General features: G+C 46.4%; 1 protein-coding gene across 7 annotated transcripts in view; it reads right to left on the bottom strand.

The window, feature by feature from the left end:
• Positions 1 to 26,472, bottom strand: part of ARL6IP4 (ADP ribosylation factor like GTPase 6 interacting protein 4) — a 51,004-nt gene that overhangs the window by 18,638 nt on the left and 5,894 nt on the right. For 3 of the 7 annotated variants that reach the window (XM_056535692.1, XM_056535702.1, XM_056535674.1), the window contains exons 2-6: positions 18,639 to 18,841; positions 16,860 to 17,189; positions 16,598 to 16,715; positions 15,126 to 15,195; positions 10,660 to 13,409 (exon numbers count right to left, since the gene is read on the bottom strand). In XM_056535692.1, coding sequence (XP_056391667.1) covers positions 13,356 to 13,409; positions 15,126 to 15,195; positions 16,598 to 16,715; positions 16,860 to 17,189; positions 18,639 to 18,819 — 753 coding nt within the window. In that variant the 5' untranslated portion in view covers positions 18,820 to 18,841 and the 3' untranslated portion in view covers positions 10,660 to 13,355. Of the gene's footprint in view, positions 1 to 10,656; positions 13,410 to 15,125; positions 15,196 to 16,597; positions 16,716 to 16,859; positions 17,190 to 18,638; positions 18,842 to 26,472 lie in introns of those variants that run through there. The other 4 variants (XR_008847162.1, XR_008847160.1, XM_056535714.1 and 1 more) reach the window with 4 other exon arrangements.

Here is a 26,472-nt window from a genome sequence, read left to right as displayed (position 1 = left end):
TCAGTAGCTAAAACAGCCAGGATCCTCTTGTATAAGGTGGCAGAGTGATTCATGCTATTGTACAGGCCAGTGCAGAAGAAGCTTTAACTCAGAACAATATCTCAACATGGGAATGATTAAAACAAAAGAAATCCTCATTATTTAGTTTGATCTAAGAGAAAGTTTTATTGTAAACAGCCCCTGTGCGCTAAATGAGCAAACACTGACTATGGAAAATGGTGCTGTTCAGAAAGACATGTTTAAAGCTTATAAACTAACAAATATACTGTGTATGGCTTGTTTTAACCCCTTAAGGACCCAGCCCATTTTCACCTTAAGGACCTGGGCATTTTTTGCACATCTGACCACTGTCACTTTAAGCATTAATAACTCCTGGGATGCTTTAACTTTTCATTCTGATTCCGAGACAGTTTTTTCAAAACATATTCTACTTTACATCAGTGGTAAATCTTGCATCATTTCTTGGTGAAAAATACCAAAATTTGATGAAAAATTTGAAAATTTTGCATTTTTTTTTACTTTGAAACTTTGTTTATAAGGAAAATAGACATAACAAATTGCATATTGATTCACATATACAATATGTCTACTTTATGTTTGCATCATAAAATTGACATGTTTTTACTTTTGTAAGACATCGGAGGGCTTCAAAGTTCAGCAGCAATTTTCCAATTTTTTACATTTTCAAAATAGCAATTTTTCAGGGACCGGTTCAGTTTTGAAGTGGATTTGAAGGGCCTTCATATTAGAAATACCCCATAAATGACCCCATTATAAAAACTGCACCCCTCAAAGTATTCAAATTGACATTCAGAAAGTGTGTTTACCCTTTAGGAATAGCAGCAAAGTGAAGGAGAAAATTCAAAATCTTCATTTTTTACATTGTCTTGTTCTTGTAGACCCAGTTTTTGAAATTTTACAAGGGTTAAAAGGAGAAAAAAAAACGTGTAACCCAATTTCTCGTGTAAGGAAATACCTCATATGTGTATGTCAAGCCCTATGGTGCCAGAACAGCAAAAAAACAAAACAACATGGCATACTATTTTGGAAACTACACCACTCAAGGAACATAAACAAGGGGTACAGTGAGCCTTAACACCACACAGGTGCTTGATGACTTTTCATTAATGTCGGATGTGTAAATGAATTCTTTTTTTCACTAAAATGCTGTTTTTCCCACCAAATTTAACATTTTTACAAGGGGTAATAGAAAATGCCCCCCAAAATTTGTAACCCCTTCGCTTCTGAGTATGGAAATACCTCATGTGTGGATGTCAAGTGCACTGCGGGCGCACTACAATGCTCAGAAGAGAAGGAGTCAGATTTGGCTTTTGGAGAGCAAATTTTGCAAAAATGGTTTTTGGGGGGCATGTCGCATTTAGGAAGCCCCTATGGTGTCAGAACAGCAAAAAAAAAAAAAAAACACATGGCATACTAGTTTGGAAACTACACTCCTCAAGGAAAATAACAAGGGGTACAGTGAGCCTTAACACCCCACAGGTGTCTGACAAATTTTCGCAAAAGTTGGACGTGAAGATGAAAAATTTTTTTTTTTCACTAAAATGCTGGTGTTACCCCAAATTTTTCATTTTCACAAGGGGTAATAGAAGAAATGGTGTTAAAAATTTTGGGAGGCTTTTTCTCCTGAGTATGGAAATACCCAGTATGTTGATCTAAAGTGTCGAGATGAGCGAACTTACAGTGATTCGATTTGTCACAAACTTCTCGGCTCGGCAGTTGCTGACTTTAGCCTGCATAAATTAGTTCAGTTTTCAGGTGCTCCGGTGGTCTGGAAAAGGTGGATACAGTCCTAGGAGACTCTCTTCTAGGATTGTATCCACCTTTTCCAGCCCACCGGAGCACCTTAAAGTTGAACTAATTTATGCAGGCTAAAGTCAGCAACTACCGAGCCAAGAAGTTCGTGACGAATCAAATTACTGTAATTTCGCTCATCTCTAGTAAAGTGCTCTGCGGGCGAACTACAATGCTCAGAAAAGGAGCGCCATTGAGCTTTTGGAGATGTGCATTTACTAAGCCCCCCGTGGTGCCAGAACTTGTGGGCCCCCCCATGTGACCCCATTTTGGAAACTACACCCCTCACGGAATGTAATAAGGGGTGCAGTGAACATTTACACCACACTGGCATTTGACAGATTTTTGGAACAGTGGGCTGTGCAAATGAAAAATTACATTTTTCATTTTCACGGACCACTGTTCCAAAAATCTGTCAGACACCTGTGGGGCGTAAATGCTCAGTGCATCCCTTATTAAATTCTGTGAGGGGTGTAGTTTCCAAAATAGGGTCATGTGGGGGGGGGGGGTCCACTGTTCTGGCACTATGGGGGCTTTTTAAACCCACATGGCCTTTAATTTCAGACACATTCTCTCTCCAAAAGCCCAATGGCGCTCTCTCTCTTCTGAGCATTGTAGTTCGCCGGCAGAGCACTTTACATCCACATATGGGGTATGTTCTTTTTTTTTTCCTATTCTCCCTTGTAAAAATGAAAAATTTAGGGTAACACCAGCATTTTAGTGAAACTTTTTTTTCTCATTTTCACATCCAACTTTAACGAAAATAGTATAGTATAGTATAGTTTCCAAAATGGGGTCACATGTGGGTATTTATTGTTTTGCGTTGTTAACCGCTGTAAAATCAGCCACCCCTGTGCAAATCACCAATTTAGATCTCAAATGTACATGGTGCACTCTCACTTCTGAGCCATGACGCAGAGCATTTTACGCCCAGATATGAGGTAGTTCCGTACAAATTGTGTGGGTCTTTTTTTTCCTTTTACTGCTTATGAAAATTAAAAGTATGGGGCAACACCAAGGGGTAAAAGGAAAAAAAGCCCTTCAAAATTTAACGCAATTTCTCCCGAGTACGGAAATACCCCATATGTAGCACTAAACTTGTTGCCTTGAAATACGACAGGGCTCCAAAGCGAGAGCGCCATGTGCATTTGAGGCCTATTTTGGGGATTTGCATCCGCCACCAAAATGCCCTACAGCAGTGTTTCCCAAACAGGGTGCCTCCAGCTGTTGCAAAACTCCAAGCATGCCTTGACAGTCAGTGGCTGTCCAGCAATACTGGGAGTTGTTGTTTTTCAACAGCTGTACAAGACTTTTTTTTGGGGGGGGGGGGGAGGTGTAAGGGTATATCTATATGTAGTGTTTTACTTTTTATTTTGTGTAGTGTAGTGTTTTTAGGATATATTCACACGGGCGGGGGTTTACAGGGAGTTTGAGCTGCGGTAGAAAATTTGCCGCATTTCAAACCTGCAGCAGAAAACTTGCTGTAAACCCGCCCGTGTGAATGTACCCTGTAGTTTTGGGCAGACCTCCAGCTGTTGCAAAACTACAACTCCCAGCATGCACTGACAGACCATACATGCTGGGAGTTGTAGTTATGCAACAACTGGAGGCACATTGGTTACATGTGAATGTATTTTATACATTCCTTGAAGGAAAGAAAGGCAACATACATGTCATTACCACAGGACTACTGGCTGGGAAGCCAACAGTCTACTGTATTGAACAATTTGTGGGCTGATCTGCTGCTGAAGATAGGGCAGTGGGAGGATCCAGGAAGGGGCATTTATTATAAAACATGATTTCCCTAGTAGAATCCCATAGTCAAGTTAAAAGGGGTACTCCGCCCCTAGACAGCTTATCCCCTATCCAAAAGGATAGGGGATAAGATGTCAGATCGCCAGGGTCCTGCTGCTGGGGACCCCCGGGATCGCCACTGCGGCACGCGCTTTCATTACTACACAGAGAGAGTTCGCTCTGTGCGTAATGATGGGCTATACAGGGGATGGAGCAGCGTGACATCATGGCTCCGCCCCTCGTGACATCATGGCCCGCCCACTTAATGTAAGTCTATGGCAGGGGGCGTGACGACCTCCACGCCCCCTTCCATAGACTTGTATTGAGGGGGCGGTCCATGACATAATGAGGGGCGGAGCCGTGATGTAACAATGCTCCGGCCCCTGTATCGCCCGTCATTACTCGCTCGCTGTGTGCAGTAATGAGCGTGCGGTGCCGCAGTGGCGATCCCGGGGGTCCCCAGCAGCGGGACCCCGGCGATCGCCGATCATTACTGCACAGAGCGAATTCATTAATTATAACTTTTTGTGATTTGGGACTTTTAAACTTGCTTTTTTATATTTTTTTTTATTCCAATCTAAATTTAGTAGGAGTCTGAGTTGTTTGCCGACTCAGACTCCAGGTACCCAAAATTTCGTCAGACTCCTCGACTCAGACTCTGACTCCGACTCCACAGCCCTGGTTTGCAATAGTAAATGAGGGCCAATATGTCTACTTTATGTTGGCATCATAAAATGGACATATTTTTACTTTTTGAAAAAATTAGAGGGCTTCAAAGTAGAGCAGCAATTTTCAAAAATTTCATGAAAATTGCAAAATCTGAAGGGACAGATGTTACAGAACTACAACTCCCAGCATGCCTGGGCAGTCTAGGCATGCTGAGAGTTGTAGTTTGGCAACATCTGGAGGGCTATCGTTTGGGCACCACTGTAACAGTGGTCTCCAAACTGTGACCCTCCAGATGTTGCAAAACTACAACTCCCAGCATGCCAAGACAGCCTTTGGCTGTCTGGGCATGCTGGGAGTTGCAGTTTGGCACCCACAAGGAGGGGCAGCAGTAAATATTGCTTACTGCCCCCTTCCCCCCCACCGTCGTTTCCCTACCTACGCCGTGATCTCTGCTGTCGCCATGGCAACCCACTGTCCTGCGCTGCCATTGGTCAGAATCAGTTCTGACCAATGGCAGGGGATAGGAGGAGATCGCAGCACTGCGACCTCGCTTCTATCCCTCAGGATGATCGGGGCTGTCACTGACAGCTCCGATCATCTCTATTTTCCGGGTGATCGGGTCACCAGAGACCCGATCAGTCCGGAATAGCAGAAAATCGCATGTCTAAATTGACATGCAATTTTCTGCGATCGCCGACATGGGGGGGGGGGGGGGGGGGGGTGGGTCTCAGGACCCCCCCTCGGCGATGTGCCGGGATACCTGCTGAATGATTTCAGCAGGCATCCCGGTCCGGCCCCTAACCGGCTCGCGGCGGGGACCGGAATTCCTATGGGCGTATGCATACGCCCCACGTCCTTAAGGACTCGGGATGCAGGCCGTATGCATACGCCTGGCGTCCTGAAGAGGTTAAGTACCAGGGCGTATATGTACGCCCTGGGTCCCTAAGTGGGGTTTCATGGGTGAGGTACCTGACTGTTCATATGGGAGGTATACACTGAGAAACGCACAATGGAAGGTAAAATCAAGTGTGGATAGAGTATTAGTTTACCGTGACACAGTGGTATGAGGTGTGTAAATGTCCAAAAAATAATAATCTAGATGTCACTTTCTGCCACTGAGTTCAAAGTAATTCTGAATTCATGGACTGTCATCTTATTCTTGGTGCCCTAAAATTCAGCATTTAATAATTTTGCAGGTGTCCATTAAAGTTATTTATCTTAGTACACTTGTTAATGCACAACATTAAATGACTATGCATTTATTAATTGTCCCCAGCAGCTGAAGTGTTGGTTAGTAGTTCAGTAATTGCTGTATGTAGGCTATGTGCTGCAGAGAAATGTCTTCTTGCCATCTTTGTGAGCAGTTGGCAGTTCTTCCTGCAGTGTCACACATAATGAGTTGCTGACAGACTCTGCTCCATCCTGCCAAGATATGAGTGTAAAGGCTCTTCCAGCTGAAAGGCGACTGGCTGAAGTGTATGGCTGATTGTTTATGACAGAGGACACTTCATCCAAACATCAGAGTCACCAGAGGTGACTGGACATCTTGCTTCAATTACAATGTTCCCAGTCTGTACAGATATGATGCCTGTTCTACGCATTCAATTATTTATTTATTTTAAAGCTCAGGCATCTGATTCTAAATGATAATCTTCCATATTTAACCCTTGTTCTATTCCTGAATAATGTGTTAAATCTTTGCATTTAAATTAGACTATGCACAGAGATGGGAACTACAGCACCCTTTTAGAGTGCATTCACACTACAGTGTCACCATTGACGGCAATAAATATCTGAGCAGATTCCACCAAAATACACGTTTGTTCATTCTTGCGGCAGAGTTAAGAATTTGAATTTTTTTTTTTCAACTGTAAATTTTTATTGAAGTTTTATATTTTTATAAGTACAAATACAAGCAACACAGAGAGAGAGGCTCATAACATCAAAATGTCAAGTCAAACACAAATAACTCAAGCAAATTTAGCTCTAGAGAAAGAGTTAAAGGGGTACTCCGGTGCTTAGACATCTTATCCCCTATCCAAAGGATAGAGGATAAGATGCCTGATGGCGGCGGCGGCGGGACCCCAGTTAAAATCAGTCCCCGGAGCATGTTCATTGAGGGGGCCAGAGTACCCCTTTAACTCCTGGGATGCTCCATAAGGTCCACTATAGAATCTATCCATGTTACCAAGAACACCACAACTATACAAGGAAGGACAGATAAACACCTACCAAAGACAGGAACACAAGACAGATGGGGGAGGGAAAGGAGGGGAAAGGGGAAGATGAAAAAGAGTAAGCAAGCTAAGGAGGCTGACGGTCTACAAACCTATCCCAGGGTTCCCATACAGAGAGGAAGAGAGACTGAGTATTGTTAAGGGAAGCGGTGAGGGACTCGAGAGAACCGATCTCCCCAATTCTGGCCATCAGATCCATTTCTGATGGAGGCAAGGGAGACTTCCAATGTTTAGCAATAGGGCCGCTAGGGCTATGTGCATAAAGAGTTTAAAAGGTTTCTTAGGGAGAGATCTACAGGAGAGAAACAACAATACCATGGGGTCCAGAGGAACCCTGGTCCCTACCACATCCTCCACCAGGTGTCTCACCATTACCCAATAGGGAGCAATCAGGGGGCAGGATCAAAATATATGTAAGAGCGTTCCCAACCCCACAGCACACTGCCAACATTGGGGCGGGATACTGGGATTTAACGTATTTAGCAGTGCAGGGGTGTGATACCATCCCATAAACATTTTAAATTGTGTTTCCTTGTAAGCTGTACAAATGGATGCCCGGGAAGCCCTCTCCCAAATAATTCGCCACTGAAGGAGGGTGATAGTGGTATTCAGAACCTCCTCCCAACAGCTCATGTAACAATGGGTTGGGGCACCACCATCTGGAGGGGCTATGATAATCAAGTAAATATCAGAGAGAAGACCTTTCATCTGTGGCCCCGAATGGCTTAGCCGCTCAAAAGCCTATGGCAGGGAAACCTCATGGGTCCCCATTTCTGACATCATAAAATGCCTGAGCTGGAGATAATGAAGCCGTTCGGAGGAGGGAAGACTAAAGCGGGAGACTAAATCCTCAAAAGGCAGCAATATACGAGCGAGGGGGTCGACCAAGTCTGCCCAACAGAAAAGCCCTCTTCCCCCCCCCCATTCTCTTACCATAGGAGAAGTAAGACCCGAAGCGGAGGGAAGGATGGATGGTAGAGGAAAGACTGCAGGGGGGAAACACAAGAGAAGAGCTGATATTTCCTAGAGCAGTAGCCCCAGAAATACAGAGAGAAGGCTATAGGACCTAGCAAGGGGCCCGAGAGAGAAGGTGGGGGAGAGCGACTCCAGAGAAACGTATTGGGGTGGATCGGGGCCAGCCACAATTTTTCCACCTCCATCCAGCGACTTTATGCACGGCATGTAGTCCATGCATCCAGGTGACGTAAGTGAGCAGCCCAATAGTACTTAGTAACATCCGGCACAGACAGACCTCCCCCATCCCTACTCGCAAGCATAACCGACATCGGTAGTCGATGTCTCTTACCATCCCATATGAAGCGAAAAATGGCGGATTGAAAGGCTTTTAACGCAGCCAACGGGACCCGAACCAGAAGCATCTCGAAAAAATAGAGTAACTTGGGAAGGATAGTCATCTTAACCGCCGCTATCCGACCGAAAAAAAGAGATATACTGAATAGGGGAATATAGTTAGTAGAATAAAGAGAGGAGTAACTAGAGGTGAGACGGACGCCAAGATAGGTAATGGCAGAGGGAGACCACCGGAAGGAATAGGAAGCCCGTAGTTGAGCAGACAAAGGAGGAGGGAGATTCAAAGGCAAGACTTCAGATTTGGAGAGGTTGACCTTTTAGCCAGAAACATCACCATAAGTGCACAAGACCCTATATAGGTTAGGTAAAGAGAGCAGAGGTTTAGTGAGAGTAAGAAGGACATCATCAGCAAAGAGGCAGATTTTGAATTCCCTATCATTGAGTAACTCCCGAGATGTCCGCACATCCCCGGATCATGGCAGCCAGGAGGTTCGATACATAAAGCAAAGATCAGAGGGGAGAGCGGACAACCCTGCCTAGTACCATTGTGTAGAGGGAAAGATGGAGAGGAGGCTTGAGGGAGGCCTTGGGGGAAGAGTAGAGGCCCCGTAGTGCAGCAAGGAAGGGACCTGTGATCCCAAATTTTCTAAGAGTGGCAAAAAGGAAAGGCCAGCCCAACCTATCAAAGTCCTTTTCAGAGTCCAAACTAAGGATAACTGCCTGGTCGGACCGCCGATTCACCAGGTCAATTAAATTAACTACCCGCCTCATGTTGTCAACCCCCCTGTATACAGGGGATGAAACCCACCTGATCTTTATGGATGAGAGATGGGAGGAGGCAACCAAGACGGGCCGTCAGGACTTTAGAAAAAAGCTTAAGATCCATATTGAGCAAAGCAATGGGCCTATAGCTAGAGCAATCATGCGGGTCCTTCCCCGGTTTGGGAATCAAGATAAGCAAAAAGTGCAAAAAAGACTGCGGGATCCCCTACCGGGACCGGGCCAGGCCGTTACGCTTTAGACAGGAGCCCACGGTGATAAATGCCCTTGGATGACCGACTTATGAGCCTCCCAGAGGACCACCTGAGAAGAGTGATAGAGGCCTGGTTTGACTCCCAGGAGGGCAGAGACTTAAGCAAAAAGTAGTTGAGATGCCAATGACAGCACCGAGGGAAAGAAAAGAAAGTTGAAAACGACAGAAGCAGCAGGCCATGGTCTGGGGAAGCAGAGGAGAGCATGCACATCATGGGTAAATTACCAAAAAAAGTAGTTAATTCATGTATGCAGTTTACGAGGATGGGAGTAAAACAAAAACGATCAGTAGGGTGATTAATCCGCCACAAGTCATATAGGGACGAGGAACATATGGTCCGTCGGAACAGGGTAGCAAGGCGCAGCTGAGCAGGGGGGACCGGGTTACCTAGAGACGAATGGCAATCCCAGGCAGGGGAAAAAATAAGGTTAAAATCACCCCCAAGGAGCCAGGCCGACGGAGGGTATTTGTGGAGCTACGCAAGAACCCGATGCAAAAAGGGTATCTGAGACATATTAGGGGCATAGATGTTCCATAAAAGAAACAGTTTCCCACCCAAAGAGCCCTCCACCACTACAAATCACCCATGAGGATCAAGGAAGGAAGAGGAGGAGACCTGGAGAGGACAGGATATTGATATGAGGATTGCTACCCCGGCCATTTTCCTACCTCAGGAGGCCGAGAGAGCAAGCGGATAGAGATGATAAAGGAACTGAAAGGAGCCAGAGTGGTCAAAATGTGTCTCCTGAAGAAAGACAATATCAGCTCTCTGCGTTATCAACTCCCTTTGCAAGAGGCGCCTTTTAGGGAGGGGAGTTGAGGCCCTTAACATTCAGGGAGACACACCTAACCATGGTCAAGGATACAGGAGAACACAGAAGCTAAAGTAGAGAGTAAACTCACACATACACCGCAAAGGGAATCCCAGCACCACGAGCTCTGCAAGCAGAACAAGGTCGAGGAAAAAGCACAGAAGTCTCCAGAAACCTGAAAAAGAAGAAAGGACGGGGCAGGAGGGAAGGGGGAGACGAGAAAACTGGACAGACAGCGAAAAACAAGACGAATAATGCATACATTCAATAAAACAATAGGAACAATAAAACAAGGAATGAACCAATGACCAAAAGGCCATAGAGGAGGCATAAATCAAAAGCAATATTAGAATACTGAGGTGTCCAACGGGCACCACGGCATTTGGGAAGACCTCAGTGGGGAGATGAGAGAACACCATGGAGGAAGAAATAACCAGCACAGAAAGAACCACCCCACAAGGTCATGCCAAAGGCAATTAGGAGAAAAAAGACCGCTATAGCTAAGGAATGCAGGTATGTAGGAAAGCCTCTACTGCCCAATAACTCAAGAAAAAGAACAACAAAGAGGGCAGTCCAAAACGTACAGCGGGGAGTAGCAAAGATCACATTCAGGAAGTGGACGCCAGCCAGCATCTCACGTTCAGGTCACAGGAGGGGTGCCAGACCAGCCAGGAGTAGTCGTCTTCCTATTCCCTCCGGACCGGATGCCACACAGGAGGAAGAGGCAGAGGGGGCGGTGAGAGTCCCCAGTTCATCACTTGGGGCGCCGGAATATCCAAGGCATAGCAAAAGGCCGGGATATCCGAGTAGGCCCTTAAAACAGCAGATCGTCCCTCCCTGCGAGCCTGCAGGGCAAAAGGAAAGATCAAGCGGTAGGGAATTTGATGTTGCCGGAGGACAGCCAACAGTGGCTGAAGCATGTGCCTCTTCCGGAGGGTGATCCAAGAAAGATCCTGATACAGTTGGATATGAGCCCCCCCCCCCCCCCCCCCAGCAGAGCGGGAGCCAGGCATCTGGGCAGGAGATGGTACAGCGGCCAGGGAGTCAGATTTGGAAAACCCCTGTGGCGAAGTGAGCAGGCGGGGTGCCCGAGGTGGTTTAGAGGCAGAGGGGTCAGCAGAATCCCCCAGGTCCAGGAGGGGAGAGGGAGCTGTCCAGTCCAGGGTGGCCTGCAGGGCCCCTGATAAGGCAGACAGGGGCACCTCAGCAGCGGAGGAGGCAGGCAGGTCAGGTGACAGGGGGAGTGAGATGGAGGACCCCTTTACAATGGCAGCCCAGGTGGACAGAGGGGCAACCTGCAGCCCTTTATGCTGAGGGTACTGCAGAGGAGATGAGAGGCTGGAGGAGCCGGGAGACTGTGCCGGAGAGCCTTGGCAGACAAGAGGAGAGCGCAGCCGTGCGCCTGAGTCCGCAGCTCCTACCTTCACTGCTGCAGAGAGCCGCGGAGAGACCAGGGATCCAGCAGCCGCACCAGTATTCCTGGGCTGCATGCAGGGCTCTTCCCCCTCAGGATCAGAGGACCGCAGGGCAGGTAAGCGGAGGTCCCCAGGGGCCGGGAGCACACATAGAACGGAGGTTGCGGCCGGCGATGCAGGAGGCGCCGGAGGACCTGGCCGGGAGCAGATGCTGTAGGCAGGGCTCCACCGGCGTGTAGGCCAGCAGAGCCCCGAGGTAGTGCTGGGCCCAGGAACTTTGTGATGCCGTTGGAGGCAGGTGGACAGCAGCGGGGGGTCTCCTAGGGGTCCTCCGCAAGGATTTCCCCATAAATAGCACAGCGGTCCGGGCAGAAGTAGCGGGCAGAGGACCTCATGGTGGAGCACTAACACCGTGCGGCCATCTTCGTCAGCGTCACGCCACGCCCCCCAGAATTTGAATTTCTGTGGCTGAGAAATTCAGCAATGGGCACGATGCAGCAGAATTCCTCTAAAGCCAATAAGAGGCTGCTGCCTCTTGGGAATTCTGTAGTGTGAATGTGCCCTTAGGTATAATGCATTAATCTGAGCCCCTGTGGTTGCCTACATCACAGCAATACGGAGATTTGCTTCTGGAGGAGAAAGACTATGTAAGGTATGTTCAAACTGTGGAATCTCCGCACGCAGAGATTCAGTCAGGCGGCCGCCGCCACCGAAAATACTTCAGTGGTAAGACCGTACGGCATTGCGCCTTCACCATTGACAGCTATGCAGTACTCGTGGAATTCCACGCAAAGAATGAACATGTTCTTTCTCTGCGTGGAACAATTTCAGCAGCGGAATTGTCCGCCGCTGAAATTCCGCAGTGTGATCGTGTCTCGGGGAAGACCCATTCACACTGATGGTACTGTTCACTGCGTGGAATTCAGCAGTGTGAACGTACCCAAATACAGCATTAACAGTCCACAACAACTTTTTATTTGCTGATTGGAGGTACCTCTCCAACTGCTTCATAAGGACTCCTTATAAGTGGCATAAAATGGGGAGAAACATGAAGTTATTAATCATCATGAAGTACTACAGCATTACTTTTATCAGTAGCATGTGGTAATGCTAATAAATCCATGATAAGAAATCATGACTGGTAGGGTGGGGAGAAGCCACCAGGGACTACCCAGATGACTCGGAAGCCCTGTCATGAGTATGAAAAACGGTGCAGCGATTCAGCCTGAATCATATATTTGTAATAGTTTCATGCTGCCCAATCCGCAGGCAGCATAAAACAGTGACAGACTTGCCCAGGATTCTTTTATAACAACTTTTTTGGATTGGGTGGGAATGAGGCTGCTGCAAGCGGTCAGGCTCTATGCCTGCAGGTCCCCCAAATCCTACACCGCAGATCCAGCCTCTATGACAGACTGCAAACTCGGGGGAGCTGTTGACTGGTTTAAAGTGGAGGGGGCAACTTTAAATCACTGTTGGATCCACCAAGACCCTGCTCCTGAGCCTGTAGGAGCATACTGAAGGACACAGGACAGATGAGAAACAACTAGGGGATCAGAGGGAAGGGAAGTAAGGAGAGGCGGGAAGGGAAAGATAAAAAAAAAAAAAAATGGTACTGGGGTGTGTGGCAAATTCAAAATGGCTCGGGGTGGCATGTTGGGTGGGAGTGGACCAAACACCTTGCGGGAGCAAGATTGAAAAAATTAAAAAAAAATTAAAAAAAACAGTCCCATGCAGGGGACCCTTAAGAACAAGGGGAAACCCATGCAAGTGTTTAGAAACTACACCACCTAGAAACACAAATCAGGGTGTAAATCTCTTGAGCAATGATCAGTAGACGTCTGATAGTTATAAGCAATTTTTAACTCACACTACCTGGTCTCCCCTTTGCATATGACCTCAAAACATTGATCTTATTTTTTATGTTTTGGTTATCCTTTTACTCAGGTGCCGTTGTGTGCATAGGGATGTACTATAATCTATTCTAACTTCGTATGAAAAAAAAAAAATATATGAAAAAACTATCCAACTAAAAGTTTAGGAATACAGTCCTACTTTTATTTAGCATGGAAAATAACTGAAAAGGAACAGACTGAAGTGCTAATATGACAATATTTGTCATTTTATGAAAAATATTACACTTCATACATAGTGTGAACCCTGTACAACATTTTAAGCAATAACGATTCTAACATAGTCTTTTGTCTGAAAATATACCTTGGAAGTAGGACGTGTAGACATGAAAATCCAACAATTTGCTGGAAAATGGCCATTATAACATCCCTGAGTTCATCTGAAAAGATAAGCCATCATTTGCGGTTGCAAGCTGAAAAATATAATATACAGGTCAAAGTAAATAAGGAACCGCACTCTTTCTCAAGTGAGCCCCCTGAAGATTCTGGCCCATATTTATCTGTCAAAAACGGTCGGATTTGCTCATAGCAGCCAATCGCAGCTTAGATTTTATTTTAGCAGAGCGATTTAAGAAATGAAAGCTGAACTGTGATTGGTTGCTATGAGAAAATCAAGAGTTTTTGTCTTGGTGACAATTTGGTCTTTGATTTAGCCCATTTTCCTAATCCTAATGGCTCAGCCCATGAGAATAATACTTTTTGAAGACTGTCAGGGCTTAGACACTTTTCTAAAGAAGACAAGGCAAGACTAAAGCCACAGCAGACCACGTCACAAAACTCATTACCTTTGGAAAATGAACCATAGTCAGAGATTTATCAAAACCTGTGCAGAGGAAGAGTGGTGCAGTTGTCCATAGAAACCAATCAGATCGCTTCTTTCATTTTTAAAGAGGCCTGGGAAAAATGAAAGAAGCAATCTGATTGGTTGCCATGGGCAACTGCACCACGGTTCCTCTAGACAAGTTTGTTATGAAAATGCAGCCTTACCTTTCATTAAGCTTGATTATTCAAGTGGCCCTTTAAATTCATCATTGTCAGCCGCACAAGCTGTTTACATAGGGCCACGTTTGGCCGGTAACTAATTTAAATGGCTGCACAAAAAATCTAATCAGCCAACAAAAAAATGTAACCTTTACACGGGCCGATAAATCGCCCCCTTATAAAAGTGCTGTGACTTAACCCACTTTCTTCTTTATGTTTGAGAGAATTTGTAGCAAAGGGTCCATATCTGTCAGATTTTCAGGAACCCACAGAAGCCCTTAGCTACCTCATGTCATAAAGGTTAAGTAACTTTTTTTCCCCCCTCTTTTTTGACTTGTTATAGCAGTTATTCAGGTAACACTATTAAAAAAGGCACCTCTTAAAATATGTATTGTTTTGATATGCCGGAGAGTTGTTTAAAATTGCCTGTAAACACTTTATATATACTTGCATCTAACAGATTAAATATTCTTATAGGATGACTGAACAGACAGGGATTAAACAGTGTCTCAGGCTCCTTAGGTCCTGGCACATTCACTCATTACATAGACACTACATTTATTTCTATGAGAACTGTGTAACTGCAAAAGAGGGATCGAATGCTTGCTGCCAGGTTCTCCAGAGCCCTACCTGCAGAATACCATCACCAGCTTATTGGTGGCAGAAAGTTTTCACAGTGGTCAACCACTCTTAAAGGGGTTATACAGGAAAAAACTTTTTTTTATATATATATATATATATCAACTGGCTCGAGAAATTTAAACAGATTTGTAAATTACTTCTATTAAAAAATCTTAATCCTTTCAGTACTTATGAGCTTCTGAAGTTAAGGTTGTTCTTTTCTGTCTAAGTGCTCTCTGATGACATGTGTCTCGGGAAATGCCCAGTTTAGTAGAGGTTTGCTATGGGGATTTGCTTCTAAACTGGGCAGTTCCCGAGACACGTGTCAGAGAGCACTTAGACAGAAAAGAGCAACTGAACTTCAGCAGCTCATAAGTACTGAAAGGATTAAGATTTTTTAAATAGAAATAATTTACAAATCTGTTTAACTTTCTGGAGCCAGTTGATATATAAAAAAAGTTTTTTCCTGGATAACCCCTTTAACAACATAATGAAAACCTGTACTTACATTGCTAACACATACACACCTTATTGATCTCTTTGTGTCTTTCTTTGCTTACAATTTCTTCAAGTACTTCACCATCACCTTTAATAAGTCTGCACAATAAACAGATACAGTGCTGGTAAGTAAATGTATATGTTCCAGTGGGAGCACAAATACATGAAAATGAAAGCAAGTTAGGTATACACTAACGGTTTGAAGTCACAATGGTCCAGAAAAGACCATTGTATGTTGAAAATATTGTAACCCAAGGCCATTGTAAGTTTAGCGACTACTGTATTGTACATTACATAGGGACTGTTTAAAAAACAAAGCAAATTAGACCACTTTCTCACTGTTGCTCCCCGTCAAGAACGGCCGTCGAAGTTTTTTCCTTTTGTTTTTTTGTGACTTAAATTGCCATTTTCGTGATTGGGAGCAACAGGCAACAACGGGTCCCTGCAGCCCCAATTTACTATCATGGGGGTCATCGGGCAAGTTTTTTTTTCTTGACAGGAATAGCGGGAGAAAAAGGCAGCACCAGCAGTAATTTTTCTCCCACTATTTCCCCAGGCTCCCTTGACGGCTTTTACACTGCCGTGTGCTAACGGCATTGTGAAAGAAGCCTTATCTGGGAAGAAAGCTGCACTATACATTGGGGGAGATTTATCAAAACCTGAGGAAAAATTTATGCAATTGCCCATATCAACCAATCAGATTGCTTCTTTCATTATTGAGAGGCATTATTAAAAAGAAGCAATCTGATTGGTTGCTTTGGTCAACTGCACCACTTTTCCTCTGCACAGGTTTTGAAAAAAATCTCCCCCATAACCTACACATACAGTACATGGGGGGGGCCCAAGGTCTCCCGAAGGCCCCAAGGTCTCCCGATCTGACCCCCTTAGACTTTTATCTTTGGGGTCATCTGAAGGCAATTGTCTATGCTGTGAAGATACGAGAAGTGCAGCACCTGAAACTACGGATACTGGAAGCCTGTGCTAGCATTTCTCCTGCGGTGTTGCTATCAGTGTGTGAAGAGTGGGAGAAGAGGGTTGCATTGACAATCCAACACAATGGGTAGCACATTGAACACATTTTATAAGTGGTCAGAAACTTGTAAATAACTCATGAAAGAATAAAGTTACGTTAAAACCAAGCACATCATTGTTTTTCTTGTGAAATTCCCAATACGTTTGATGTGTCACATGACCCTCTTCCTATTGAAAAAACAAAAGTTGGATTCAAAATGTCCAACTTCAAAATGGCCGCCATGGTCACCACCCATCTTGAAAAGTTTCCCCCCTCACATATACTAATGTGCCACAAACAGGAAGTTAATATCACCAACCATCCCCATATAAATGGCCCACCCTGTATTTACTGATTACTGCAAGTAGAAAAGCAAGCTACAATTATTTTAATAATTTCAAAGAAAGAGTGGTTCTGTTTAAAAAAGGCTGGATGTCTGTGAAAGGTAAACATAAAATAGCAGTGCTTAGTCACAAGCAGTACATTCACCTTATTCTACCAGTCTCAGGATCCATCACTCTGCGGATAACACTCTGACGGGCATCCCACTCTTCCTTGGTCATTGGTTTCATTGCTTGAATACGAGTTTTTTGTTCATCAGTTAAAACTTGTAGACAAACAGAAACAATATCGCTATGGTGAATTAGTCTGTTATTGAAACAAATTCAGATTCATATACCGTATGAACATTGATCAAATTTACAGGCACTCCTTATTAAAATTAAGTCACACAGAATAACAGCTTCTTTACCTGGGCCAGTGTTTTCCATAGACTCCTTCTGCCACAGATCTAGAGAGGGTCCAGGATGGAAATCTTCAGTCATGATTGGTGTTTTCTGGGCTTTCACTTTGACCAAATCTTTCTTATGTTTTTTGCTTTTCTTTTTCACCTTTTTCTTTTTTTTAACCTTTTTGTCTGTTTTCTTTTTCTTCCTGTGCTTTGAACTGTCTCTTGATTCCTCTGAACTTCTTGATGATGACGACGAGCTAAATGAAGATGATGTGCTATCCTTCCGCTTCCGTCTTTTCTTCTTCTCTGATGATGAAGATGATGAAGAGCTCATCTTTCTCTTTCCTTTCTCTGAAATAAACATAGCATATTGTGGCACAAACAATAGGGAAAAAACATGCAGCTGGTTTTGTTAAATGTAAGTAAATGCAGTACAGTATGCTCATATACATAATGCATTAACTTTAGTCATAAGCCAGGAACTCTATACATGTCTATATACAGGGTGGGCCATTTAGATGGATACACCTTAATAAAATGGGAATGGTTGGTGATATTAACTTCCTGTTTGTGGCACATTAGTATATGTGAGGGGGGAAACTTTTCAAGATGGGTGGTGACCATGGCGGCCATTTTGAAACCAACTTTTGTTTTTTCAATAGGAAGAGGGTCATGTGACACATCAAACTTATTGGGAATTTCACAAGAAAAACAATGTGCTTGGTTTTAACATAACTTTATTCTTTCCTGAGTATTTAAAAGTTTCTGACCACTTATAAAATGTGTTCAATGTGCTGCCCATTGTGTTGGATTGTCAATGAAACCCTCTTCTCCCACTCTTCACACACTGATAGCAACACCGCTGGAGAAATGCTAGCACAGGCTTCCAGTATCCGTAGTTTCAGGTGCTGCACATCTCGTATCTTCACAGCATAGACAATTGCCTTCAGATAACCCCAAAGATAAAAGTCTAAGGGGGTCAGATCGGGAGACATTGGGGGCCATTCAACTGGCCCACAACGACCAATCCACTTTCCAGGAAACTGTTCATCTAGTAATGCTCGGACCTGACACCCATAATGTGGTGGTGCACCATCTTGCTGGAAAAACTCAGGGAACGTGCCAGGTCTGAGCATTCCTAGATGAACAGTTTCCTGGAAAGTGGATTGGTCATCGTGGGCCAGTTGAATGGCCCCCAAGGTCTCCCGATCTGACCCCCTTAGACTTTTATCTTTGGGGTCATCTGAAGGCAATTGTGTATGCTGTGAAGATACGAGATGTGCAACACCTGAAACTATGGATACTGGAAGCCTGTGCTAGCATTTCTCCTGCGGTGTTGCTATCAGTGTGTGAAGAGTGGGAGAAGAGGGTTGCACTGACAATCCAACAACAATAGGCAGCACATTGAACACATTTTATAAGTGGTCAGAAACTTGTAAATAACTCATGAAAGAATAAAGTTACGTTAAAACCAAGCACATCATTGTTTTTCTTGTGAAATTCCCAATAAGTTTGATGTGTCACATGACCCTCTTCCTATTGAAAAAACAAAAGTTGGATTCAAAATGTCCGACTTCAAAATGGCCGCCATGGTCACCACCCATCTTGAAAAGTTTCCCCCCTCACATATACTAATGTGCAACAAACAGGAAGTTAATATCACCAACCATTCCCATTTTATTAAGGTGTATCCATATAAATGGCCCACCCTGTAGATTATAAATGTTATTCAAAAAGGTTAGGTGCGACAGGGACACTGCCAGAAATTAGGGAGGGTGTCCTAAATGTGTCATCACCAACCTTTTCTGGAGATATCAGCATGATATTTGACACGAGATGAACTTTTCCATGAAGGGGAAGCGCTGCTGCTGCTGCTGCTGTCGTCGTCTCTGTGGCGAGTAGATTTATTTTTCACAGATTTGTTATGAGACTCTGAATGACTTCTACTACGGTGCTTTCTTTTAGTATGACTTCTGTCCATGATGGATCCTCAGCAGGGATAACTGTAAACCAAATATTTTGTATTATCAAACTAACACTAGTACTAGCTTATAATATATATATATATATATATATATATATATATATATATATATATATATATATATATATATGTATATAAAAACTCAATGACCCAGATTTATCAAACTTTGTGAGAAAAAATGATTGATTTTCCCACATCAACCAATCACAAGTCAGGTTTCACTTTACCAGAGCTCGTTATGTGATTGGTTGCTGTAGAAAAATCTCTAAATTTTTTCTCTCAAACAGTTATAAATAGTATAGTGACAAATAGTGATAAATCTGGGCCAATGTGTATGTGTGTATGTGTGTGTGTATGTTCCAGCATCACGTTCAAATGGCTAAAGATATTAACATGAAACTTGACACACGTAACTAATATGTCAACAACAAACATAGGATAGGTACTTTAACCCTTACTCACCCCTATTTGCCAGGGTTGGGGTTTTGGCTTAAAGTCCCATACAAGTCTATGGGAAATATATGTTACTGCATAACTTCCAAATGGCTGGAGATATTTTGATAATACTTGGTCACATGTTACTTACATGTCCACTTAAAATATAGGATAGTTAATTTAACCCTTAACTACCCCCATTTATGAGGGTCTAGGTTTTTGTTTAACACCATAAGGACCATGGACGTGTATACTCGTCCAGGCTGGATGCACGTTCCGCCATTAGGACGTGTATACTCCTCCATGGTTCTCATGGGTGCTGCCCAGTGCACCCACGAGATAGCGACAGGGATTTGGCTGTAACACACAGCCGGGACCCTGCCGCACTGCCAGGACCAAAGTAAACTTCAGTCCTGGCACCCTTAGAGCCGCAGTCGGAAGTGACCGCGGGCTGTAAATATTATGACTCCCTCCGTCTTCCCTGCAGCACCCAGCAGCGCAATCGCGGGGTGCTGTGTGTGATCCCCGGTGGGCGGGGACCTGCCGCACTGCCAGGACCGAAGAAAACTTTGGTCCCGGCAGTTTAACCCTTACAGTCGCAGTCGGAAACGACCGCGAGCTGTAAGGAGTTTAGACAGATGGAGGGCGCTCCCTCTGTCTCTCGCCTGTAGCACCCGGCAACGATCGCGGGGTGCTGCTGGTTACCTTGGCAGCCTGGAATCTTTACAAGGACTCCCAGGTCTGCCCCATTTATTGCCTGTCAGGACGTGCCTGAGGCACGTCCTGATATGCTGCCTGCCAGTGTAAAACTGGCAGATAGTATTCCAAAGCATTGCAGTTATATGCTAGGTATTGCAAACCATTAAAAAAAGTTTTAAAAAATAAATAAAAGTGTATAAAAGAAAGTGTAAAAACAATAAGTGTAAAAAAATTTAACAAAATAATAAAAAGGAGATTTTTGTTTACTTACCGTAAAATCTCTCTCTCGAAGGATCCATTGAAGGACGCAGACCGTGGGTGTATGCAGCTGTCTCTAGGAGGTGTGACACAATGGTGGTAAAAAAAAAAATCTGCTCCTCCGAGCAGGATATACCCGCCTTCAGGCTCTGAGCTAATCAGTTTAAGTTCCAGAGCAATAGGAGGAGACCAAAGAAAAACCCAAAACTGTCCGAGAACCAGAAGAAAAAAACATAACTGAACACACCCTCGGACAGAGAACCAAAGGAAAATCCCAAAAAGGGCGGGAGCTGTGTCCCCCAATGGATCCTTCGAGAAAGAGATTTTACGGTAAGTAAACAAAAATCTCCTTTTCTCTATCGGCTCCATTGGGGGACACAGACCGTGGGACGTACCAAAGCCGTCCCTTGGGTGGGCAGATAAGCAGTCAGGCAGACGGCCAATCCACTGCCGCCTGCAACACTTTACAACCCAGACTAGCATCAGCCGATGCAAAAGTATGAACCCGGTAAAACCTCGAGAAAGTGTGCAAAGACGACCAGGTAGCTGCCTTGCAAATCTGCGAGGCCGAGGCTCTATTCTGGAGAGCTCAGGATGCCCCAACAGCACGGGTAGAATGAGCCACAACCCTGAAAGGAGGAATCTTCCCTTTAAAGCGATAGGCTTCTGAAATGGCGGACCGAATCCACCGAGAAATGGTGGCCTTGGAAGCAGGTTGTCCCTTGCGACGAACTTCCGTAAGGAAGAAAAAGGAATCACACTGACGAAACGATGAAGTGATGGAGAGATAAGACCGAACAGCTCGAACTACATCCAGCTTGTGTAGCAAGCGCTCCTTAGGATGAGAAGGAGCAGGACAAAAGGACGGGAGGACAATGTCCTCATTGAGATGAAAGGCCGAGACCACCTTAGGCAAAAAGGAAGGATCTGGCCGGAAAACAACCTTGTCCTGGTGGATCACCAGAAACGAGCTGCCAATTCAGACACCCTCCGGATGGAGGTGATAGCAACAAGAAACGCCACTTTTCGAGAAAGGAGGCGGAGAGACACCTCTCTAAGGGGCTCAAAGGGTGCACCCTGAAGAACACTCAGAACCAAATTCAAGTCCCAAGGGGGAGAGGGTGACCGATAAGGAGGGACAGCGTGCGCCACTCCTTGAAGGAAGGTCCGGACATGAGAACAGCTGGAAAAGAACAGCAAGGGTCGAATCCTGACCTTTAAGGGAACTGAGAGACAACCCCAGTTCCAACCCCGACTGCAAAAAGGAGAGAAGATGGGGAACCGAGAAGGTTACCGGGGAGAAGTCCTGAGCTTTACACCAACGAAAATAAGACCGCCAAGTATGGTGGTAAATTCTTGCGGAGGAGGGCTTACGAGCCTTGAGCATGGTGTGAATGACTTGGGAAGAGAACCCGCGGGCCCTCAAAACCGCGGTCTCAACCGCCACGCCGTCAAATGCAGCGACTGTAAATTGGGGTGGCAGAGAGGACCCCGAGAGAGCAGGTCCGGCCGGAGCGGAAGGCACAGTGGAGCGTGGTCCAGGAGCCTGACTACGTCGGCGTACCACAACCAATCTGGGGCTACCAGAATGGCGGGAACGTCCTCTGCCTTGAGCTTCCTCAGCACCCTGGGAAGGAGCGGAAGAAGGGGGAACAGATAGGGTAGGGCAAACCCCGCCCAAGGAATCACTAGGACGTCCACGGCCAGAGCCTGAGGGTCCCGGGACTTGGACACAAAAGGAAGGATCTTCCGATTGTGCCGGGACACAAAGAGGTCCACGTCTGGAATGCCCCAGAGGTCGCAGAGCTGCGAAGACCTCCGGATGTAGAGACCACTCGCCGGGGTCGGGTGAGGACCGACTGAGGAAGTCCGCTTCCCAGTTGAGCACTCCCGGAATGTTAATCGCCGGAACCTTGCTCTCTGCCCAGGTGAGAATCTTATTCACCTCAGCCATGGCTGCCGAGCTGCGAGTGCCGCCCTGTCGATTTATGTACGTCACGGCCGTGGTGTTGTCCGACTGAACGCGGACAGGACGGGACTGAAGACAGGACTCCCAATGAAGAAGACAAAGAAGAATCGCCCGTAATTCCAATATGTTTATCGGAAGAAGGGTCTCATGGAGAGACCAGAGTCCCTGAACCATCCAATCCCTGAACACGCCCCCCCCCCCAGCCTGACAGGCTGGCATCCGTTGTAACAACCTGCCAGCGAAGGGGAAGAAACAACCGCCCTTGGAGAAGAAGGGGGGAGCGGAGCCACCAGAGCAGAGATTGACGGACCCTGCGAGGGAGAACAATCTGACGATCAAGGGACAGAGGAGACCTGTTCCATCGAGAAAGAATCACCAGTTGAAGGGCGCGGTAATGAAACTGGGCAAAGGGTACGGCTTCCATAGTTGCCATCATCCGACCCAGGACTTCCATACAAGCGCGGATGGAGACTGATACCTGGGTCCGAAGGGAGCGGACCCCCGACCGGAGCGCCAGACGTTTTTCCGGCGGAAGACAAATTCGGGCAGAGGCCGTGTCGAATCGAAGTCCCAGGAAGGTTAGAGACTGGGTAGGACGGAGGACTGACTTGTCCCAGTTGACCACCCACCCGAAGCGAGTCAGAGTGTGGAGAGTGACGTCCAGATTCTCCAGAGTCTGGGCTCTGGTTGGAGCCTTGATGAGAAGGTTGTCCAGATAGGGTATTACCGAGATTACCCTAGACCGTAACAGGCCCATCACTGGCGCAAGGATCTTTGTAAAGACCCGAGGAGACGTGGCTAGACCGAAGGGGAGGGCTACGAATTGAAAATGCCCCTCCGGAACCGCAAAGCGGAGGTACCGATGATGGCCCGGAAATATTGGCACATGGAGGTAGGCATCCTTGATGTCCACCGATGAAAGGAACTCCCCTTGTTCCAGGGACACCACCACCGAACGGAGAGATTCCATTCGGAAGTGGCGGATGAGAAGGTGACGGTTGAGACGCTTGAGGTCTAGGATTGGTCGCACAGAACCGTCCTTCTTGGGGACCACAAAAAGATTTGAATAGAAACCCCGAAACCGTTTCCCTGGAGGAACGGGAATGATAATCCCCTGGAGAAGCAGAGACAGGAGAGCCGCTCGAAATTGCTTCACCAGAGGAGGAGACCGGGGGGCCTGGGATCCCTCGGAAGGGAGGCGAATTCTATTCGGTAACCGTTGGACACCACGTCCCTGACCCAAGAGTCCTGAATGTGTGAGGTCCAGATGTCTTGAAAAAGCAAGAGACGACCTCCCACCAGAGAAGAAACTGCGAGTGGGGGCCTCACTTCATGCAGAAGTGGGTTTGCGGTTGCCTGATTTGGGCGCAAAACGGCCGGACCGGTTGGAGTCCGACTTCCAAGACGTGCGTGCCCGGAACGAGTGAGCCTTCTTGTCCCGCGAGGGCGCCTGCCCGGACCCTTTGCTGGAGCCAGAGGTCCGAAAGGACCAAAAGGAAAAGAACTTCCTTTGGGAATTAGGGCAAGCCTTATTTTGAGGCAACAAGGAACTCTTACCTCCCGTTGCCTCAGAGATAATCTCATCAAGGCGTTTGCTAAAAAGACGGCCACCCGTAAAGGGAAGCTCAGTGAGGGACCTTTGGAAGCGGCATCCGCATTCCAAGCTTTAAGCCATATAGAGCGGCAGAGAGCCGCTATGTGACCCACAGCAAAGGCAGAACAACGGGCTGACTGCATGGAAGCTGCGTACAGAAAGTCCCCAGCTTTAGAGCATTGGAGAGCCAGAGCAGATAGATCCTCTGGGGGGGGGATCCCGCTAAGATATCCTGATGGAGCTTTTGGCACCACTCTGACAGGGCCTTGGACACCCATGTCGAGGCGAAGATGGGAAGAAGAGAAGAGCCAGCTGCTTCAGAAGCAAACTTCGCTAAGGATTCTACCTTCTTGTCCGTGGGATCCTTGAAGGCAGCAGCATCTGCCAGAGGCAGTGTAGTCGCATTAGAGATCCAGGAGATTGGTGGATCCACTGAGGGAGGGGAAACCACCTTAGCGATAAAAAGTCCTTGTCAAACGTATAACGTTCTTGAATTGTCTTGATTCCCGGGAACCTCTTCTCTGGATGTTTCCATGCAGATTCCAGAATGTTGTGAAAGTCAGCGTGAGAGCTGAACCTTTGAGGTGCTGGTTTAGCACGATGAAAGGATACTCCTGGATTGACATCCGAAGTTCCTGGGTCCTCTAAGTGAAAGGGGTCTCTTATGGCTGTCACCAATGAGTTCACCGTTGCAATTGAGTCCGAGCGGTCCTCTGAGTCAGATGCCGGCTCAGAAGCCTCGTCCACCAGTTCACCAGGGGAATGTGAATGAGTAGAGGCAGTCCTGGAGGGGGGGCGACCCTGACCATGTACGCGGCTCTGGCGTGGCAGAGCGGCGACTCCGAGAACGTCCTCTGGAGGAGCGACGTTTGTGCCCAGATGACAGGGGGGGGGGACCCACGAGGGAAACGCTCACGTCTATCTGAAGACTCAATGGAAGTGTTAGACGAGGCACCCCTAGTACGCTTGTGAGAGCGTGAAGTATGTGGAGACGAGGAGCGGGCCCTCACAGAGGTCCTGCGCAGGGAAGACTCCTTCAAGGCGGACACCACTTCTCGAGAGGCCTCAGCCACCGAACAGGAGACTTGGGTCAAGTCAGCCATATACTGGGTCAGGGAAGAAACTCAGGTTTGTCCCACCGGGACCGAAAGGGCATCAGGGGGTACTAGAAGGTCTGGGGGAGCAGTGGAGCAGGCAGGGCAAGTGGTCTCAGAAGAGCCAGACATCTTTGTATTACAGTGCTTACAGACAAAATAAGTCACTGAAGTTTCAGGTTTCTGTTTAGAGGGAGGAACAGCTCTGGGTACGGACATAATGTGGAAAAAAAAAAAGACAGGAACTTTCTCACCCAAGTCTGTGTCCCCTGTCAGCTGCAGTGAGAACTTGCTCTGTGCAGCTAGAGTGAAGGAACAGGCCAGCCAATAGGAAGAGAGGGGCGTGCCTGAAGCAAGGCACTAACTAACTGACCCCTTCTTACTGGAAATCATGCCCACGGCGCTGATTGGAGGCTGCTTAGCGCCTCTGAGAGCTCCCAGCCCTGTGGGCGGAGCTATGGTCCGGCCGAGAAGAACTGTAATGGCGCCCGCTCCTTGTCCCGAGCGCACATGTCAGCCGCATATGCGATCGGGGGAATAGAGCGGGCTGCCTAAACGCATATAAGTGCCCACTTGCCACTTCACGGGAAAAAAGACCTGAACAAGCCTGAATGGCTCAGACCAAGGAAAACAAAACAAAAAAACGAGGGGACAGAATGTACCACAAATATAGAAAGGAAGACAAGGCCCCACATCCATTGCTATATCTTCATCTATTGCTTCTCAATTTCAACAAATATCAGGTACTAGTTTGGGGGGCATGGCCCTGAGCCAGGGGGCTAAGTCTGGTAGTAGTAGGGCTGCCGGACCACTGGGTTGCTCCCATTATTGGCACTGGCGTTGTTGTGATTGTTGTCGCTGCCTGGCAGCATACTATTCAAGATCGGGACCCATTTGAAATAGGGGGCTGTGAAATAGTATACATTTTAGCAACACTATGTAAGCCAACTACCCGAGGTTAGTGGTCAAAATTCTGCTGAGAGGCTATAGACAAGTGTTTCTTAAGCGCGATCCTCAAGAACCCTCCCCCCCGGTCATATTTTCTGGATTTCCTTAGTATTTCAAAGGTGATATAATTCTGGTCAGTGAATCAGGCATCACCAGTTATTTCACCTGTGAAAGACTAAGGAAATCCAGAAAACATGACCTGTTGGGGGGGGGGGGGGGTCGTCTTGAGAAACACTACTATAGACCAATGTATAACATGCGGATGTATGCCCGTGTCTTTCTTTCTACATTTGTGGCACATAGTTATCTATGAGGCTTTCAGTTTGGCTCATTAGACCCATGCTTGGACCAGGACCTTGCATTCATAATACAGACATGTGAAAGCAGCCTTACACAAATAGAGATTTCATATTAAATACATTTATCATATATATCGATTTGGTATGAAATAACTGCCTAGGGGTCCAATAGATGGAAAGCCCTCTGATTCCAAAAACAGGGGTATCCAGCTTCTTATCCCTTGCCATTAATCTCTATTAGGGTACGTTCACACTGCGGAATCTCTGCGAGCGGAATTCCGCAAACGGAGATTCCGTCAGGCGGCCACCAACGAAAATACTTCAGCGGTAGGACCGCGAAGCACTGCGCCCTCA

The sequence above is a fragment of the Hyla sarda genome, chromosome 1 (assembly GCF_029499605.1).
Source record: "Hyla sarda isolate aHylSar1 chromosome 1, aHylSar1.hap1, whole genome shotgun sequence".
In the NCBI taxonomy this organism is placed as follows: Eukaryota; Metazoa; Chordata; class Amphibia; order Anura; family Hylidae; genus Hyla; species Hyla sarda.
The sequence above is the reverse complement of the archived record's forward strand: the minus strand, read 5'-3'. Positions and strand labels throughout refer to the sequence as shown.